At 38.3% G+C, this 20,244-nt stretch overlaps 1 protein-coding gene across 4 annotated transcripts in view; it reads right to left on the bottom strand.

Annotated features, from left to right (window-relative positions):
- Nucleotides 1-20,244, bottom strand: part of THADA (THADA armadillo repeat containing) — a 330,878-nt gene that overhangs the window by 209,841 nt on the left and 100,793 nt on the right. For all 4 annotated transcript variants that reach the window (XM_043603276.1, XM_043603274.1, XM_043603275.1 and 1 more), the window contains exon 26: nucleotides 17,849-17,940. In XM_043603276.1, the coding sequence (XP_043459211.1) occupies nucleotides 17,849-17,940 (92 nt within the window). The remainder of the gene's footprint in view (nucleotides 1-17,848; nucleotides 17,941-20,244) is intronic.

Consider the following 20,244-nt stretch of genomic DNA (forward strand, 5'->3'; position numbering starts at 1 on the left):
AAATGATTTTTTTTTTTTTAAGGTACAAAGGAAGAAGTAGAAGGAAAAGTTAGGAGGGGGGAAAAACAAGTTTTGCTTTTTTTTGAACCAATCACCCAACACTTTTAAGACTGAGATTATATAAAGTTAGCATTTTCCAGCCAAATAAATGCTTATGAAGTAGACTGTGTGTTTATGTGTGTGACTGTTTATACATGTTTAATATCCTCAGGTCTGAGAGTTTTTCCATGTAAACATAAGTTTTGTTAAATGGCTCTTAAATTAAAAGGCTTATTTGTTATCAAAATGTTTCACTCTTAGCAAAGGCTGTCATCATATGAGCTGGATACAAAACACAAAAATCCCCAGAAAACCCATTCTTGCTCATCAGTACATTTAATGTAGCGCAAGCTTGCATCCTCCAGCATTCCTACAAGCAACAGTCTTTCAGAACACAGAATTCTTATGAAATAAATACGCATCCTCAGAACATGCCCTGGCCTCCTCCACTATCCGCCCCTCTCCCTTCCCCCGCAGGACTGTATTTTCAAACTAGAATATTTGTTTTGACAGACTTCTGCTTGCTTAATTCTCTGGCAAAGGATTTCTTGCACACCCCTTGCCAGTAATGAACATTTTGCCAGAAATATGCAACTTTTGGCATGACAAGAATAGGGAAGGAAAAAAAAGAAAACCCTGCCGGCAGAGACTTCCAGAACTGAAGATAAAAGCAGGCACACGGGATGAACAGAATCCTTTCCCTTAACATATTATAATTTCCTCTTGTTTTCCCTGCTCCTGGCTATCATGAGGAAAACCTTCATTTGGCAGTTTCACATACCTTCCCCACGCTATAGAAAGCAATGGGAAACTATTCCCTAAATCTTGGTTGCTAATTAAAGAACTACTTATCCAAATGAAAAATGTAGGTTAGCTAATCCTACTCAGAGAGTAAATCTCCAAAACAATTTCTTAATAATAGTTTATCAGGAAAATTAAAATCCCCTGAACTTGTTTAATCCAGTGGAATACTTCTCGTTCATTATTTCTCCAGCTACATTTAAGGACCTAACACTCAAAAACAATTCAAGATGGTTCCACCTCCCAGCACTGAGGTCGGAAGGGCTGGGCAAGATACCACACGGCTCTCCTCAGAGAGCTTAGGGTGTGGGTGAAGTGCCTCTTTCTGCAACTTCTCAGATTCTTGGGAGAAGGAGTAGCCCGCAGAGTAGATATCCTGCATGGGTGGAGTCAGGCTCTTTCCAAAAAAACAAAACAAAACAAAATACTCATGGCTCACAGAGGAAAAGACAAGCATGTCCCAAAGAATACCAGATTGCTGAAATACTTAATCTCTGCTGAGAGATCCTCTTCCTCCACAGGTCACCTAAACAATTATGCCCCTAGGAGTCTATCCTCACCCCTCTGGGTTATTTCATGCACTCTCCAGGCATAAAATACCATCTATACACGGATGACTCCTTCATCCAGCCCAGGGACTCACTCGTATGCTCCAGACCCAGTACACCGAACTGCTTCATGAATATATTCCACTGGATGTCCCTCAGGCATCTCAAAACACAGATTCAAAACTGAACATGGTATCCACCAACCTCCCCACTGCTGGGCCCCGAACATGCTTCTACTCCTAAATCTCTTACCTCTGCAAATGGTACCATCAGCCCCAGACTCTATCCCAAGCCCCAAATCTGCCCAATCATCCCACCATCTTTCCTCTTCCCTGGTCCTCTCGTTTTTTTATCAAGTCCTGTCACATTTACTGCCTTAATGTCTCTAATCAATGTCCCCAACTCTGTCCTCCTTGCCCACCCCACCTCTGACCTAAACTAATTTCTCACCACCCAGCCCACCCAGAGTTTCCCCACCTGTGTTCTTTAAAACATAGTTCTTCCTAAGATACTCCATAAAAAAGGATTCTGTGATTCAATATTTTTGATGAGTAACTGCACTGTGACTGGAGAGTCACAGTACATGGCATCATATTAAAGTCCTCAAGAACCCCTGGCCTGAAGAAACATGCTTATACCAAGCTTTCACCACCCTCATCACTTCTCCTGGCCCCCTTTCCGAGACTGCCTTTCGCCTTTCTTCACTGGGCTAACCTCTACTTATCCTTCAAGCTCACACCCTGCCTCTTACAGGAAGCCTCCCAAGAGTAGTTACTCATCTTTACTCTGTGCTTCCGAATCCCTCCTTGCATGCCTCTAAACAGAACCTTCATGCTAATGGTGTGCAGTCTGGCATATCGATGGTCTCCTCCACTTGGTTATGAGACCGTGGAAGGCAGACTCTGACTTACTATCTTCCAAAGTCCAGCATGTTACCTGGTAGGTAGCAATGAATGAATAAATCCAGCTGAGTAAATGAATGCTAAAAATAGCTAAATGTATTATCATTTCTCTGTGCCAGGCCTCTGCTAATTTCCTTGCATGTATTAACTCATTTAATCCACTCAAAAACCCTACGAGGTAAGTGCTAGTATTTTCCCCATTTGGATACATGAGGCAACTGAGGCAGAAGGAATGAATATGTTTCATTATTCCTCCAGTACAATCTCATTTTCTATCTCCAGCAACCTAAACATGAGTAACTTTACCCTGCTTCTCAGGAAAGAGGATGTGATGAAACCACTGGAAAGCTGTTTGGCAGAACTTTGTAACTTTTAGAAATACTATATATTATAGAACAAAAAGTTTTAGTGTGATGGGAAAATAACCAGAGTTAGGAGTCATATCTGAATTCAAACATCAGCTCCCCTTCATATTAGAAGATATGAGATATGTAGCAAATTAATAATCTAAATTCCAAGTATCTTATTTAGAACGAGGACAGTTATCTTATTGAGTAATCCTACCAGAATTACATGAGGTAAGTGTATGAAAGTCCTTTGCAGCCTCTGTGTTATAAAGTTGGGAACAGTGGCATTATTACTATGATGAACAATACAATGGAATGATGTCTGACACCCCCCCCCATAGCAAATATTTATAAGTGGCTACTATATATTTCTATGTTTATTTTCCTTATGGATAAACTGGTCCAAATCTATACAGACATTTCTACTGAAAGTTAAAAAACTTTCTACTAAGTTGAACCAACTGAATTACATCTGTTTTGAGGCTCACAGTATAAACTTAAAAATAAGGAAAAATCATTGACTATTAATAAAAAAGCTTGACAAAAGTCTTAAAAATGTCAACAAAACCATGGCCAGCACAACTGACTCAATTATCTACACCATAGAGACTGTCTACACTCTCCTGTCATTAATGGAATCTTATATAATATAGCCGGTGCTCTCAGCCCTACAAACTATGAACAGCTCAGTAGATAAATCTCAATAAGCCTCCACATCAAACAGACTGGAAGAAATCAAAAGACCGCTGAGCTAAGCCAGACCAGGCTGATATTTTGGTTTATTGGTTAACTGTTATGTTTGGAAAGGCATAAAGCTTAATTGCGAGGCTTGAGGTGTATGTCAAAAATGCCTGACTTAAGTAGAAATTCTGATCATAGCATCTGTCACTAGTTAAAATACATGGAGATCTTTATCCAGGCTATTTTTTGTTGTTTATGTTTTCAATAAATGAAAATAACCCAGTCACATGGTGACTAAATATGAATCATTGTTACAGCTTTTTGAGAAGGTTTGGAAATCCCAGGTGTAAATTAGGGAGTAACACTGTTGTTAATCCAAGTCATGTAAAAGTTAAAAAGGGGGAAAATCTGGTTTAGTTTATGACTTCTTGTGGTATTAACCATAGGTTTCTCACAAATACTAATGAATGCAACACTTTGAAACACTATATGGAAAAGTGAAATCCGGTGGTGTTATTTAGATATTTTTACCATTTTCTTACTGAATAACTAACTCCATTTGGCTGGACAAGCAACAAAACTAAACATTTCTTAAAAGGCCCTCGGAGAACAGAATTTCTCTTAGTAAAGGTCCAGTAAAGGTTTTATTTAGACGGAAAATGGGGTGCTCATCCCTGCTTTGCCTTCATTTTCAAAGCTACTCAATCATACTCAACACATCAGTATTTACACGGTACATCAGAATAAGCAACAAATTTGGAAGACAAGCCCTCTCAAGACCTTGGAATTGATTCCAGAGTCCATACCTAATTCACAAGAAGCAATAGCAGCCCAAGAGAGACAGCACACCCCATCTGCAGTACACCAGGAAGAGCCCGAAAGAAAGGGAGGGCAGTGAGTGCTGGGATGACCGGTTTACTCATTCAATTAATTTAAAGACAATTCTCACTAGGGACGTCTGGGTGGCTCAGCTGGTTAAGCGTCTGACTCTCGATCTTGGCTCAGGTCATGATCTCAACAGTTCACAGGATCGAGCCCCGCAATGGGCTCTGCATTGATAAGCATGGAGCCTACTTGGAATTCTTTCTCTCCCTCTCTGCCCCTCCCAGGCTCATGCTCTCTCTCTCTCTGTCTCTCTCTCTCTCTCTCTCTCTCTCTCTCCCCAGGCTCATGCTCTCTCTCTCTCTTTCTCTCTCTCTCAAAATAAATAAATAAACTTAAAAAAAAAAAAAGACAATTCCCATTAAATGAAATTCCTGTACAGCAAGCATTACCGCACCAGGCCCATTATAAGCATTGCGACATTTACTCCTCGTAACAACTCTGGAGACAGGTCCTATTATCATCCCCAATTTATGATGATTCTGAGATTAAGAAACGGAGGCTCAAGGGACTAAATAACTTGTCTGAAGTCTGAGCCAAAGTTTAAATGTAGAGCTAACTCAACATACATTTTCTTAGTAACATCAATCTATCACTTCTTTGCCTCCTATGTAAGGCAGACCCTTCACAAGGCACTGGGGTGGAAAAGGGGCATCAGACACAGGCCCTGCTCTCAAGGAAGCCACAGTTGGGTCAGGGAAGACTTTCTGGAGGAAAAAAGATTCAGGCTGAACTCCACAGAATGGGAAAAACCAGCATACTGTAAGTAGAAGGGACAGGCATTTTAGGAGCAGAAAAAGCAGGAACAAAAGCAACAAAAAGGAAAATCATAACATATTCAAAGGAACAGTAGGGAGATTAGCTTGGTTAGAGTATATGTATTTGTTGGTAGTTGGTAAGAGTTTAATACATATTTGTGGGTTTGAATATTTAGGAGATAAGGTGAAAAGGGCAAGTCCAAATTACATAGGGCCTTGAAAGCTAAGCTGAAGAAAATACAATTAGCCAACAAATAATGTGGGCAAATGTTCAGTCTCACTACTAATAAAAGCAACAGAAATTGAAACAACATGGTGATTTCCCCCTTTACACTCTCTTAAACTTACATTAAAAATTAATAATACCCACTGCTAGGAAGACTACACATGGTAGTGAATATATAAATTGTATCTTCTCATTTAAAAGAAGCCTGGCTATCAGTTTTCTGGAATGTTTACATTCTTGAACCCACTATTTCCATTTCGGACAATTTATCCCAAAGAAATAATCCCAAAACACAAGCAAAGCTAAAATGCATGAAGAGAGTCCCTGCACCACTTTTTATAATGTGGAAAAATTAGATGGAATGTAAACGCTCAGTGTTAGGCAGGTGGTTAAAACAAAAAGGAAAACGTTTAACAAAATGGGGAAAGGCCAATTAAAGGGGTATGGGCTTTAGACCAGAGGCAATGGAGAGCTAGTGAAAATTCCTGAGTAGGAAGGTAAAATGGGAAACTCTCAAGAAGATCAATTTATCAAGAAACATGAAAATACATAAATAGAATCTGAAGACTACTTATTCCCTAATACCAAGAAATTATACCTAGGTGAATCTATCTGCAAGAAATAACCCTACATATTAAAATACTTTGTAAATAAAGATATTCACCACACCGCATACATTGAAAAAAATTAGCAAGGGGTCATCTGGGTGGCTCAGTTGGGTAGGCATCTGATTCTTGATTTGAGCTCAGGTCATGATCTCACGCTTCAGGAGATCGAGTCCCATGTCAGGCTCTGCACTGACAGCGTAGAGCCTGCTTGGGATTCTCTGTCTCCCTCTCTCTCTCTCTTTCTGCCCCTCCCTTCCTCACACACAGGCACTCTCTTTCTCAAAATAAATAACATTTAAAAAAAATTAGGAAGGAAATTGAATATTATAATAAGACAATTACTAAGTAAACTATGGTTTGTTCATTAAAGGAATGTTACTTTACATGCTAGAATGATTGATATTATACACAAAACCCCGAAAAATGATTCATTTCAATTTAATGAGGGGCAAAGGCAAGAAGAGATTTCTAGAGAAAGAAACCTCCACAGAAAATGCCATGGATCCCATGGAATTCAATTTTCTTGGGTGAGCCAAATGGTTTGCCAGTGCATGGCAGCACAATTCTGAAGGCAATTAGGGCTGAAAACAAGCAAGTATTTAAGAATGGTATGTCCATCTGTGGAAAGGCCACAGCCAATAAATGATCATACGCCCACTGAAATACATTCTTCCCAAGACATAAATCTATTTACTTTCCCACTGAAACACTGTACTTCCACAATGATGAAAAACTGAAACCTATGCTATTGCAATATTAGTAACTAATCAAAAGAAGAGCATACCACTCCGAGAGAAATTCTCCTTTATTGCCCTGATGTGTTGAAGCTAATGGAAAAGTTGGTCAAGTTAAAGCAAAAAGGAAAAAGAGATGATGACTTGTGCTATGTTTCTGGGGAAAGCTGGGTCCTCACCACCTTTATTTGATAAGTCAGTGACACCGTTTTTTTAGCACAAAGAATTTCATTTCCGAATACATAGAGGGGAGGCATATCAGTCACCAGTACTGCCTTAATGTTTAATGTTGATCTGAATCATTGATTGTTATATAAGATAGGACAAAAGAAGGCAGCAAGATAAAGAAATAGTCAGGTGAGAGGTTCCCACCTAAATGTCAGAACAGAGAAGGGGAGCATGATGGGGTTTGTAGAGGCCACGTGTTTGAAGAGGGTGAGGAAGAGCTCACAGAAGCTAGGAAGCGGCAGGCAGGCTCCTCCCTAAGAGAGAGGAAGGGAGTTAACAGAGTACTTAAGGCTTTCCACCTTGCATTGCAGTTGAGTTGAGTCTTATCTCTTCAACTGTTCCTCAAATATTTAGATTATATTTTATAAATATCTGTACTCCTTCCAGTGCTCAAACCCTTTAACCTGGTAAGTATTTTTATTGAACAAATGATTAAAAAAAAAATGTTGGGTTACCTAAACAGGCCACCAATTATGGAAATGAAACCAGTGGCCGAGGAGGGCTTTGACTGCAGGGGGTGAAAGAGAGGATCAGGGCGCCTGGGTGACTCAGTCGGTTGAGCATCCGACTTCGGCTCAGGTCATGATCTCGCAGTTTGATTTCAGAGGCCAAAAAAGTACATCAAAATACTACATTTGATTTAAATGAAATAGGGATTTTTGGTTACTAAATGAAAATAATTAGGTACCATTTCCAATTTAGAAAGATCATTTGACTTCACACCATTTGGCCTCACAATCACAAAATCAAGGTTGTAATATACAGGTCAAATTCCAAAGTGAATTCGAGTTTCAAATAAGAAACAGTGTTAGCATTCTGTCAGCTTGTTAGAGATCAGCCATGAACCAGGGAGACGTTTCACATTGCGGAGGAGCATTTTCTGCCTTAGAAGTTGATTATATTGGGGGGCACCTGGGTGGCTCAGTCAGTTAAGCGTCTGACTTCCGCTCAGGTCATGATCTCACAGCTTATGAGTTTGAGCCCTGCATCGGGCTCTGTGCTGACAGCTCAGAGCCTGGAGCCTGCTTCTGATTCTGTGTCTCCCTCGCCCACTCTGCTCTCTGTCCCTCCCCCCCTCATGCTCACTCTCCCTCTCTCTCTAAGAATAAATAAGCATTAAAAAAAAGAATTTGATTATATTTTACTGGGAATCTCCATTTTAATGCTATGCCACAATACTTTTTTCATGTGAAAAGACATATACTTTGTTCTTGAGTAAAATTTTTGTACTGCAACCTTGCTTACAGTATGAATTATATAGAATCACATAGCCAGACACACTTGTACTTCATATCTTTTTAAAATTACATGAAGGAATTGCATAAGTAAAAGAAAAAAGACTATGTTTTCCTATTAGACTAAAACACTACACATATTTCTCTTCCTATTAAGCTGCTGTTCTTAATGTACATGCTTTCAAAGCTTTTGAAATAGCCTAGAAGAATGGAGCAGCAGACTTCATTAGTCACCTACTTAAAATTCATTCCCCCATCCCATCCTTCCTTTTAACAGTATTTGAGTTTGGTATGGTATATACCCTTCTCTGAGTAGTCATATGCTTCAGGGAAGACTGGCACTAACCCCAGACTCAACTGGAGAATCCTGATTAGTCTAAGATAATTATGGTGTTTCCATTTCCCTTGTCAGGGATAAGCTGGGGCATGATAAGATGTTAACTCTGAACTATGGAAACCAATTTGACAATAAATATATATATTTAATATATATTTAATTAATATATATTTATTAATTTAATTAATTAAATATATATTTAATATATTTTAATATATATTAAAAAAAAAAAAGATGTTAACTCTGACCAAAAAGATGTAAAGGGAAGTCTGCATGATGTGGGATTGAGAGTATGGGAAAGCACGTAAGAGGTGGTGGTGTCACTTTTAAAACCAGAGATGGACAAGACCACTGGATATTGTCCCTAGACACTGTTGCATCTAGATGTGATGGCTGGAACTGCAGCCATCTTGCAACCATGAAGGAAGCTTGCTTCGGGCCAATGTCATCACATCAAGGATAGCACAGCAAAAAAATGAAAAAATCTAGGTCTTTGATGGTATTATCAAGCTAGAATGAATCAATCCTCCTTAAAACTTCCTGGTTATATGTGAGATAATAACTTTTCCTTATTTAAATTTTGATTTTGGTTTTCTTTTACTTTCTTTTACTTGCAGTCAAAAGCATCCTAACTGCTACAAGTCTGAATTATTTCAAGTCTCTGTTTAAATATTAACAAGTGGAGCTATAATCTGGGAAACGAGGGACAACAACAGAGTCTAGTGCTTAATTTACTAGTAAGACATACAGTCCAAAGGTAGAAAAGTCAGTTTCATGAGTGAATTCTAAAGCCTCACCTATTATATTTCAAAGCTGGTTACTATTCTGTTCCCTTCTATCTGCCCTCCCTACACACACACACACACACACACACACACACACACACACACAATAATGGTTTGGAATTGACCCCACCCCCATACCAATAATCTAAGAAAATGGACACTGTCTTCTGACAAAATGGTAGAATATTCTAAATGTAGAATATAAAGTTCTCTTTCCCAAAGAGGCACTTTAAATATCAGAAGATCTGAAACAGTCTAAGATTATAAAGTTTTCATTGATTAATATTTATTGACTATCTACTATATGCTAGGATACTATTTTGAATTTTTATCTGACAACTTGGGATGAACTTATACTATACATAGCTGCAACTAAAACTTAGCTTTTCTGTTCCTGCCAAGATATATCTGAAACGAGTATCTTTCTTTCTCACAGACAGTGCTGCTCCTAATGATCGGAAACATGCATTCCACCTTCCATTATCAGTTGTCCCCATAGTAGTTGCCCCCAAACTATGTCTGATGGACACAAGACGGTAAAAGATGTTCTTTAAAAGAGAGAGGAAGACAGATTTCCATGGTCAAATAATTTGGGGAAATACTGCATGTTATATCCCACTCTTGAAAATTCACAAAAAACATTATAGCACACAAAATGTCCTAACAGTCCTGTAATAAATTTTTCTTCAATTCAAAGTTTCTGAAACTTACTTAACTCTAAAATCTATTTTTCACTAAATATCTTTCAGTATCTTGGGGAAATTAGTAATTCTTAAAACATAAGACATATGCCTCTCTAATATGGCCACTACTCAATTTAGAAATAATAAAAGGATGGGTTGCCTGAGTGGCTCAATCGGTTGAGTGTCTGACTTCAGCTCAGGTCATGATCTCGCGGTCCATGAGTTCAAGCCCCCCGTCGAGCTTTGTGCTGACAGCTCAGAGCCTGGAGCCTGCTTTGATTCTGTGTCTCCCTCTCTCTCTGACCCTCCTCCCTCTTGCTGTCTCTCTCAAAATAAATACACATTAAAAAAAATTAGAAATAATAAAAAGAATAAATGCTAAAACAACCACACCAAGCTAGAACTATGCTTTAACAATCTACAGAGACTACAAGTTATTCTTAAGTAACTCTCTTCCACAGTCTTGCATCATATTCTCCAATCCTACCAGCCAGGGACACAGAAGTAATCTCTACTCAAATGATTCCAAAAACAATGCTTTTATTATGGAATACTACAATACAAAAACTTCTAAATGATTCCTAATGTCATGTACAATTCAAACTAGCCTCTTTAGCATATCTGTTTTACTCACTGACAAGCCCCAGAACCTAGTATAGTGCTTACAAGAGAGTAGGTGGTCAGTGAATATTTGCTTCAAGAATGAATGAATCAATCAATGAATCAATGAATATCTCCATCGCATCCTCCTCTCCACCTGTGCAAATCCTGCCCATCCTTTCAAGTGTAGAATAAGCCCTGACTCCCGCATGGAGCCCAACTCACCCTCCTCTGATCCCCTATCAATACTGGAGAGTTTGATACTCATTTTTCCTAAACCAGTTCACATGTTGGTTTTCTCTCAAAAAATGAACTCCTTGAAATCCAAGATTATGTTATAAACTATTTTTGTATATATTAGAGTGCCAAGGCTCGGAAGTAAGTATTCAATGACAAAATTTTATTCATTATATTTCATTAAAAAATTCAGTGTGTGAGGTGCCTGAGTGGCTCAGTCAGTTAGGCATCTGACTCTTGATTTCAGCTCAGGTCATGATCTCATAGTCATGATCTTGAACCCCGCTGGGCATGGAGTCTGCTTAAGATTCTCTTTCTCTCTCTCTCTCTCTCTCTCTCTCTCTCTCTCTCTCTCTCTCTCTCCCCCCAGCTCACACCCTCTCTCTCTCAAAAAAAAAAAAAAAAATTCAGAATAACTGGAAATTCCTGGAATTTCTAAACCTATATACTACTAAAATCAGTATTTTATACGGACCAGGTTCTGAATAAAGAAAAAATGTTATCCAAGTTCTGAAGAAACTAGTCCCTCTGGCTTTAACCTCTTTGACTCCATTTTCTCATTTGGAAAATAGCTCTGTGGTATTTCTCTACAGGCACTGAATGAGCAACAAATACTGCTTGCAAACCCCCTGATAAAGGAAGACTTTATCTCATAGTCCTGGAAGCAATCCTGACGTCTTAAATTATGTAATCCTGGTATTACATTATATTAGTCTGGTTCATATAAAATGTAAGCTACAAAAATACCAAAGCTAAGAAAAAATATTTACTCATGCTTTTACTAAGATGCAGAGAGAGGATGCATGCATTGCCAAAATTCCATAGAACATGCTCAAACTAAAGCAACAATGCCTTAGTTATTAAAGAAGGCAATGGCCTGAAGCAGTACTTAGGAACAAAGATTACTTGGTCCATGCAAGAGTCAATATTTAAGAACACAATGACTAATTCCCACTTCAAGTTCATGAACATATTTCTTTTTAAGAGCTTCTTTTTGGTTAAAATTTTTATTTGTGGTTTTTCTACCTATGATCCATGAACCTAAGAATGAACAAAAACTTGCAACATGAAACTCTCCAGTAGGCCAAAGTGTCAATGTAGACTTAATTCTGATTTTAAGGACTTCTCAACAAGGGTTACACAAGACTTGTACTTCACTTACTTTACTTCTTGGTCTCCAAAAATACTCATTTATCTACTCGGCCCGAAGAACCAGACTGAATGTTCTTGAACAACTGTGGAAAATGCATGAATGACACCTCCAGACCATATCAAAACACTGGGACTCTTAACTCAATTCCAGATTACTTGAATCCAAACTACCATTATTGTTGCCAATAGAAACTCCATTTACAAATAATCAGCTGGTTTTTTAAAAAATGTTCTAGTTGAGCTTACTGTGAGCTAAAAGTAATCATTAGATTCATTTCCAGCACTAGCTGCGTGACCTTCAGCAAATCGCTCACCATTTCCACACAATTTCCACCTTAGGTCGTCTCAAAGATAAAAACTAGTAACAGTTATTATTATCATTTTTTTTCAAAAGATATGAATGAAAAATATAAGCACAGACTTGAAAATTTTAGGTTAAGCCTAGAAGACATCATAGCACTGGCAAGGATTATCACAAAACCCCCAAATCCTCTCCCTATAAGCACTGACCTATCATCAAATTCAAGAGGTGAATGTCTCACTGGCCACACGGATATCCTATTGAAGCAATTTAACTCGTCCCCTACTCACCAACCAGAAAACTAAGATTTCAACACTCCTGACTTTACAGTGTGACATTAGAAACCCTGTGACCTGCTCCTCCCTTACCTTGGTCTGTATGAAAACAGAGTATACAGCTCCCTAGGAAGGGAACATCCACGGGACAAAAGCACACAAAGCCTTCCACCGTGCACCACCACCATGAGGTCACATAGTTACCTCAAAACGAACTTCTCATTGGCCCTTTCCCACCTTTCCTCCTAAAAATCAACCTGCCACATGGGCGATGTGAGATTCTTGCTCCACACTGAGACCTTAGGTGAAGTGGCTCATTTCCCATAGTTTGACAATGTAAAATCTAAAACCGGACCAACAGGGCGACTCACACTGCTCACGAGGGGCCATGTGTGTTGGTGTGTAAATCTGCACTCGCTCTGCAAAGGGAACTTGACTTGTGCTCTAGTTCTGCCACTTCCTGGCTCTCTGACCTCGGGCAAATAACTAAATCTCACCAAGCTCAGTCTACTTCTCCATGAAGTTAGGATGATTATTCACTTTGTAGGGCTGTGATGGAGGCTAAGTTAGTTACCCATAAAGGGTCCAGCCAGCCAAGCACACAAACAGGCACTGAAGATATGCTCCCCTCTTCCTTCTGCACCAGTGGAACAGAGACCACAGCACAGGAGATAACTACAGATATTCTCCTTTAGACTGTCCGCTTCCCCGTGGCCAAGTGCATGTCTGATTCATCTTTGGATCCCAGTGCCCAGTCGAGAGCCTGGCCCAGAGTAAACACATAATAAATGCTTTTTAAATGGAGAAAATGAGAATCCTTTGGGTCTGAGGATGTTAAGATTATCCTGGCCACAGTCAAAGAAAATTTTGATTTCCAGGTTGACCAAACAGGCGCTTGCTACAAACTATTATATAGTTCAAAGCAAATAAGCTATTCTGAATTCTAATAATTACATTCTCTAGAATATAAAAACCGAATTGCCCTACAGCTCTCAACTTCAGTTTTGAGAATCCAATTATTTCCTAAACAATGGAGTGGGTAACCACAGAAACTTGTGGAATCCCTTTTCCTAGAAAACATGAAGAACAAGAGAGAAGCCAGTCTGTTTGGAAACTGCTTTGAATTCTGTCTATAAGCAAAGACTGGACCAGATCAGATGCCCCTCAGAGGATCCTTCCAGACCGACACAACCAAGATATTAAGAGAAATAACTAAAATAATTCTTTGTAATTTACACCCAGGAAAGTAAAATAAATACGGTTCTACATCTCCTAACATAGTCATTTAAATTAATTTTTCATGGACCTAGTAAAGCTTTTACAAACATTTTCTTCTTAAATTGTACTAAACCATCCCAGGATACTAACTTAAATATGAGCTTTCTTTAATAAGGCAGAATAGAGATCATTATACTTAATAATACAAAAAACAAGATTATTATTCTTTTGTTCCATTTTTCAACCCACCTATTTCCACGTACCCCAAATGTACTCATTTCCAAAGCTTTACAAGAAACACTACTTCCCCCAAATATTCCACTCAATTCTTCCATTGAGGATTCTCTAGTGCATCTATTACTCATGTCACATTGTACATTCGCTTATTACAAATTGTCTTCAACTTGTATCTTTCACAGATAACAATTTCTGTTCCCTTAGTTAAAACATAAGCTCCTTTATTTAGCAAGGTCCAAGTTTTATACTTCTCATGTACTCCTCTGTTGTGTCAATAATGAGTTCATGACAAATGCTAACAAATTCTCGCTGGCTAAGTGACTTAAAATGAAGACAGAAAGCAAGAGCTGTAGAATACACTGAGACCAACGTGAAGCTTTGGCAAAACCTGGAAGCGTTCAGACTGCCACATATTGATATTTGTCATTTACCTGGGACTAGAATAGTTGAAGGTTAATACCACAGGGACTAAAGAGAAAGACCTAGAGTTAAAGATCACATTGGTTTAGCTCCTGCCCCGTACGGAAAGAGGAACCATGAAGGGTAGACCCCTCACAACACTGTAGATGGAGGCCATTTTGGAAAGCCCACCACACTCCCTGCATCACAGGGCTATGCAGGCTCTGCTTCCACGTAGGATCAAAGGTTCATCCAGTCAGGCCAAGTCAGTCAGGAGGTAATAAATAGAAAGGAAAGGAGATTTAGAAAATTAAAATGCTGTAAAATTATTTCAAAACAAGTGAAACTTAAGTGTTCTCATTCTTCATAATCCAAGGAACGCATCTAGAACAAGACTAAGGAGCTCTAGAGTCCCATCATTACGAGTGCACTCTACATACTTACAAATGGGGATGCAGAACCTTCTATTCCCTTCTTTACATACGTAAAGGGAACTTCTCGTCCCCACTACAAGGCAGGTACTGTTCTAGGAACTGGGAATATAGCAGGTTACCAAACCACAATTCCAGTAACAATTACATAAAGCCTTAGCTTGGTATTTTACAGAAATAGGAGACCTCCAGGACAGTCCAAATCTCTTATCTTAGGGGAGAAAACCACGGCCCAGAAAGGTTAACTAATTTGTCTCAGTTGGTTATCGTGGCTACATGGCAACAAAGGCAGGAATAGAAACCAGATTTCTTATCTCTCCTCTCATAACAAAATTTACTTACTCATTAAGCAACTATTTCTGTGTGCCTGTTATATGCCACACATATGCTAGGTATACAAATGGGTAAGATATTGACTCTGTACTCCAAAATTTCACTATAATTCTAAGACGATGGGCTGAGTACTAGAATAGAAGTGGTAATAGAAAAAAAGCAACTCTGTCTCTAATTGTGTAGGACTTCCAACATTTTAAAAGAAATGAACTGTTAATCATTTGTTTTATCCCCACCACAGCCCTTTGAGTACAGGGCACAGATCTTATTATTCCCGTTACATAGATGGAGAAATTGAAGTACAAAGAGGATAAGGCAGTCTATTAAGGTCATCTCCAGCGGCAGCAAAATGCCTAGAAACCAAGTCTGTTTACCCCAAGATAGACATTTTTTCCCCACTAGATGGGAAAGGCAGATGTTCTTTTTATGACCAGTTCCCTTCTGACCAAGAACACACATTTGCAAGACGGTGTGCAGACCAATCTATGGCTGTGAAAGTAGATTTAACTGGCCTGTGAAGTCTCATCAGCTGAGTGTAGTTATTCGATGGGTGAGTGACCCACCAACAAGACATCATTATTACTAGCATTCTGAAAGTGCCCATGATGTATACACAGAATAGATGAGAAACGTTCTGCCCTCACGGAATTAATAGTGTAGGGAACAAGCTTATAAACATTTTAACAAAAAGTGATAGACTTAAACAAACTACAACTAGAACCACTACAAATAACAGCTAATCTAAGACACTAAAGGTTTTGCAGAGCAAATCCAGTGGGTGCTTCCAGGAAATATACTCTTCAACAGTTAAACAGAGAACAGAAGCTCTGTACACATAATGATATATACCAATCTTCAGATTATTAAAGTAAAGGCTCTCACCAAGAATGTTCATCACATTTTTAAAAATTATTAATTTCTTAATTCCTTCATTTCACTTTTCAACTTTACTCAAAGCAATTATATGAATATTCCATTTCCATCTTTCTAGGAAAGTTACATATTTTGTAACCTTTCCTATTTAAGAAAAATGAATTTATAATGGTGGCTCCCATCAGCATGCCTTTGGCAAATAGATTAAAGCAGGGTGGTTTCATTGTGTTATTCTTCCAACCTCCTTCAGACGTAACCTAAACGGAATGATGATTTTTCTCCTGTACATAGTAAAATCTGTGTACACATCCATGTATCACTCATTCTATAAAAAGTAAAATGTAAAAAAGCATTTCTTCACTGTCAAATTTAGTTTTAAACATTAATTTCACTTGTTAATTATCTCATATTTTACTTATGCTGTTATTTATCACCGTCTCTTTTTTTTCATGTTTGTTTATTTTTGAGAGAGAGAGAGCGTGCACACATGCACAAGTGGGGAAGGGGCAAACAGAGAGAGCAGGAGACATAGAATCTGAAGCAGTCTCCAGGCTGCGAACTGCCAGCCCAGAGCCCGACATGGGGCTCGAACCCACCAACTGAGATTATGACCTGAGCCTAATCAGACGCTTAACCAACTGAGCTACTCAGGTGCCCCTATTTATCACAATTTTATAACATGACCAAACTGTTTTAAACCTCAACACTTTAGAATTATTACAAAATAAAGAAAGCTAAGGAGAAAGAAATCTTAGTGATTTCAAACTACTGAAAAGAAGAATTTCTTTAGAAACCTACTAAATAGTAAAAATTGTAATCATCCTTTCAAAGGAATAATGTTAGCATTATTTTAAAAATACAACTTGATTAGAAAAAACAAAACTCTCTGGTATTTCCTGAATGTACTCTGGGGATTCATACTTATAGCCAGTTGCCTTCTTTTTAAATATTTATTGAATTTCATAGGGCAATAAATAGCAATTTAAATGACAATTCAGAACTATCTGTAGGTTTCATTAGACTTACCAACAGTACATCATAAAATTATTCCATATTTTCTAATTCCTAAAACTCACTTCCATCACAAGAAAATATTTTAACAAATAACAGCTTAAAACCTAAATTAAAAATGTGATAATCAGCCTTTTTAGGGAGGAGAGGAACATGGCCAGGGTTATCTTCAGATCCTTAAGAGAAAGCACTGGGCCTAATTGGATCCTAAATGAAGTTAAGAAAGTAATTATACATGCAGCGACAGTGACATCTAGTGTCCAACCTTGCACGCCGCTAGACTACCATCAAATCCTAAAGGCTACTAAAGAAAGTTATTCAAAACTTCTCTTCTTTAAAACCAACAAACGGAACTTGTGCATTGTATCTAAAGATACAACCCATTGTCAAAGTGTTTCTATAAGTTTCTTCCCAGACATTAAAAAAAAAAAAAAACTTAAGAGTAAAACATCTTAAAAAAAAAACTGTAACACTAAAGCCCTAAAAAGTAAAAAGCACTGTTTACTCCATGTGGCCAACATCTACCTGGAACTGCTCCCCTTGGCTGCAGAGTTTAACGCAAAAATAATCTGGGACATGCTCTGATGGGTGTATCACAAACATTTAAACTTCCAGCTACAAAAGTAAAGATACTACACAAGTTAGTACGTGGTTAAAACATCAAGAAAAAACAATTTAGGACATTAAAGGAATGCCTGAAGATGCAAAGAAAACAAAAAAATACTTTAGCTGTTGCACTGAGAAACCAGCTCGACATTTCAGCCCATGCTACCTTGCCATATTTTTGTTGCTTTGAAAGGTCCACTTATTAAACAGTAGGTATTTTTGCCCAAGAGGTTAGAATTTGGCAGCTTAGGTTAATTTACTATAGTATTTTAATAGTTTTATGCTCTAGATGAATCCATAAAAGTAAGCAAATTTCCAAAAATTATTTTTGGCCAGGACAATATTTTGTAAAAAGTAAAGTTAGCGTTAGATGAAGCTTACCTATTTTTTTTGGAAAGTTCATCCTTTCCCCTTTTAACTCCAAATATTCTTGTGATCAAGGTACTGAAAAGAAGTGTGGATGAATTTCTCACCTAATGTAAAAATAAACGCACAATAAGGATTAAGAAATATACATGGCATGAAACCAACATTTACAATATTCAAACTTGATATTCAAAGTCATTACCCAACTGGCTAGTGTGGGGCTAAACAAAATATGGTTTGTGTTCATGAAATAATTTTCAAAAACTACATAGTAACTGACTCCATGACTTCCTCTTACATTAAGCTCCGCAATCCAACCACACGCACATAACACGGCCCTTGCCTATACTTCTAACATTACCACCAATTGTTTTCAATATCTCTTTGTACTTGTATCATCAAATAACACTTTCTTTTAAAAAAATTCATTTTCCCATATCCTTTCTGACAACGATTATCCCCTTAAAGAGCTCAGCTCTTTCCATTCATTTTCTGTAGTCATTTACCTATGGGATATATTCATAAGACCTAACTCAATCCACATTATTAAGATGGCCAAGAAAATATTTAATATCCAAAATGTTGTTTATTAACCCTACAATGTAGTAATCTAATAAATTTTAACCCTAAAATTATCTGAGACAACTGGTTGATAAAAATAAGAGGATGAAACTATCATTAATAAACATAAATCATTTCTCCAAAATGATAATAATAGATATCTCTATTCTAAACCAGTGTGTCAAGATGTTGTTTTGCTGGATTATAAACATCTCTTGGGGCACCTGGGTGGCTCAGTTGGTTAAGCGTCCAACTTTGGCTCAGGTCATAAATCTTGCGGTTCCTGAGTTCAAGCCCCACATCGGACTGTCTGCTGTCAGCACAGAGCCTTCTTTGCATCCTCTGTCTCCCTCTCTCTCTCTCCCCTCCTCTGTGTGCACGTGTATGCATGCTCACTCTCTTTCTCTCTCTCAAAAATAAATAAACATTACAAAAAAAATTTGTTAATGTCTGAATGCCACGGCATATTGGGCTTCCTCAATTACCTTGCCAAATCCGAGCAGAGATCTATAAATACGTACTGACTTCCCTACAATATGTAAGGCACTATACCAGCATCATGGAGAATATCTAGAAATAGAAGACACGCTTACAGCCAACACAGAGCCTACATTCTAATGAGATAGGTGTCATGATCATTTGGTATGTTTAAACAGCAACATAAGGGGCGCCTGGGTGGCGCAGTCGGTTAAGCGTCCGACTTCAGCCAGGTCACGATCTCGCGGCCCGTGAGTTTGAGCCCCGCGTCAGGCTCTGGGCTGATGGCTCAGAGCCTGGAGCCTGTTTCCGATTCTGTGTCTCCCTCTCTCTCTGCCCCTGCCCCATTCCTGCTCTGTCTCTCCCTGTCCCAAAAATAAATAAATGTTGAAAAAAAAAATTTAAACAGCAACATAAGAAGAAAGGTAATTCAAAGTAACACTTTTAGATTTAGACTAAGACTTAGAAAATAGCCCTCTAAAACCACTACAGTAGGGTTCACAAACTCAAATGTCCACAGGAACCAGTGAGTGACAGGAGCAGCACAGGACTAGGTCTAATGCAGCCACTATTCAGCTTTCACTGAGTAGCGTGAGGGAATGTAAGCCCAGTGTTGCCAGATCTGCTTTTTTAAGAGAAGCCAGAAAACCCAGTTTTTATGTGAAATCCATTATTTTGAAATGTTGGCAACAGATTAAAGGGGGGAAAAAAAAAACACTGAGGAGGCCAAATAAAACACAGTTGTAGGCTAGATTTGACCTATCAGCCATTTGCAACCTCTCCTCTAGAAGCCCAAGACTGACTCAATTCATGCATGGTAACTCTAAAAGTAGACTATAATTCATACCAAAGTGGTATAATTTATACCAATATTGCAATGAAACCCTAAAATTGGATAAATTCACTTATGTTCATTCCACAGTCAACAAACATTCATGAAGACACTACTATGTGCCCTAACCAATATCCCCAAACAACAAATCTATCCTGTTACACTGTCAACGTGGCCTCTGGCCTACTCAGACCTTGATTATCTCTTACCTCATCTATTGACTTAGTGCCCAAAGACTCTTGGGTTTAAGATGACTTGATGAAGTGACATAAAAACCCTGTCTCCTCTCAGGAATCACACAAAAACATAAAAAGAAAAACAGGAGCACAAATTCCATTCTGCCCTGAACAAAACTTTCTAAGAAAAGCTGCTAGATGCAGTGTAGATGCAAGCTAAAACAGGAGTTCCTGGAGATGAAAGAGGATGCCTGCCCTTAATCAAAACGTAGACGACTGTTTTACAAAGTGAATGGGTGCCCCCAGAAAGAAAACCCCTTTGTGTGATTCCATAGGCTAGAGGCAGGAGACAGTCTTTCTGTAAT

The sequence above is a fragment of the Prionailurus bengalensis genome, chromosome A3 (genome assembly GCF_016509475.1).
Source record: "Prionailurus bengalensis isolate Pbe53 chromosome A3, Fcat_Pben_1.1_paternal_pri, whole genome shotgun sequence".
Lineage (NCBI taxonomy): Eukaryota > Metazoa > Chordata > Mammalia > Carnivora > Felidae > Prionailurus > Prionailurus bengalensis.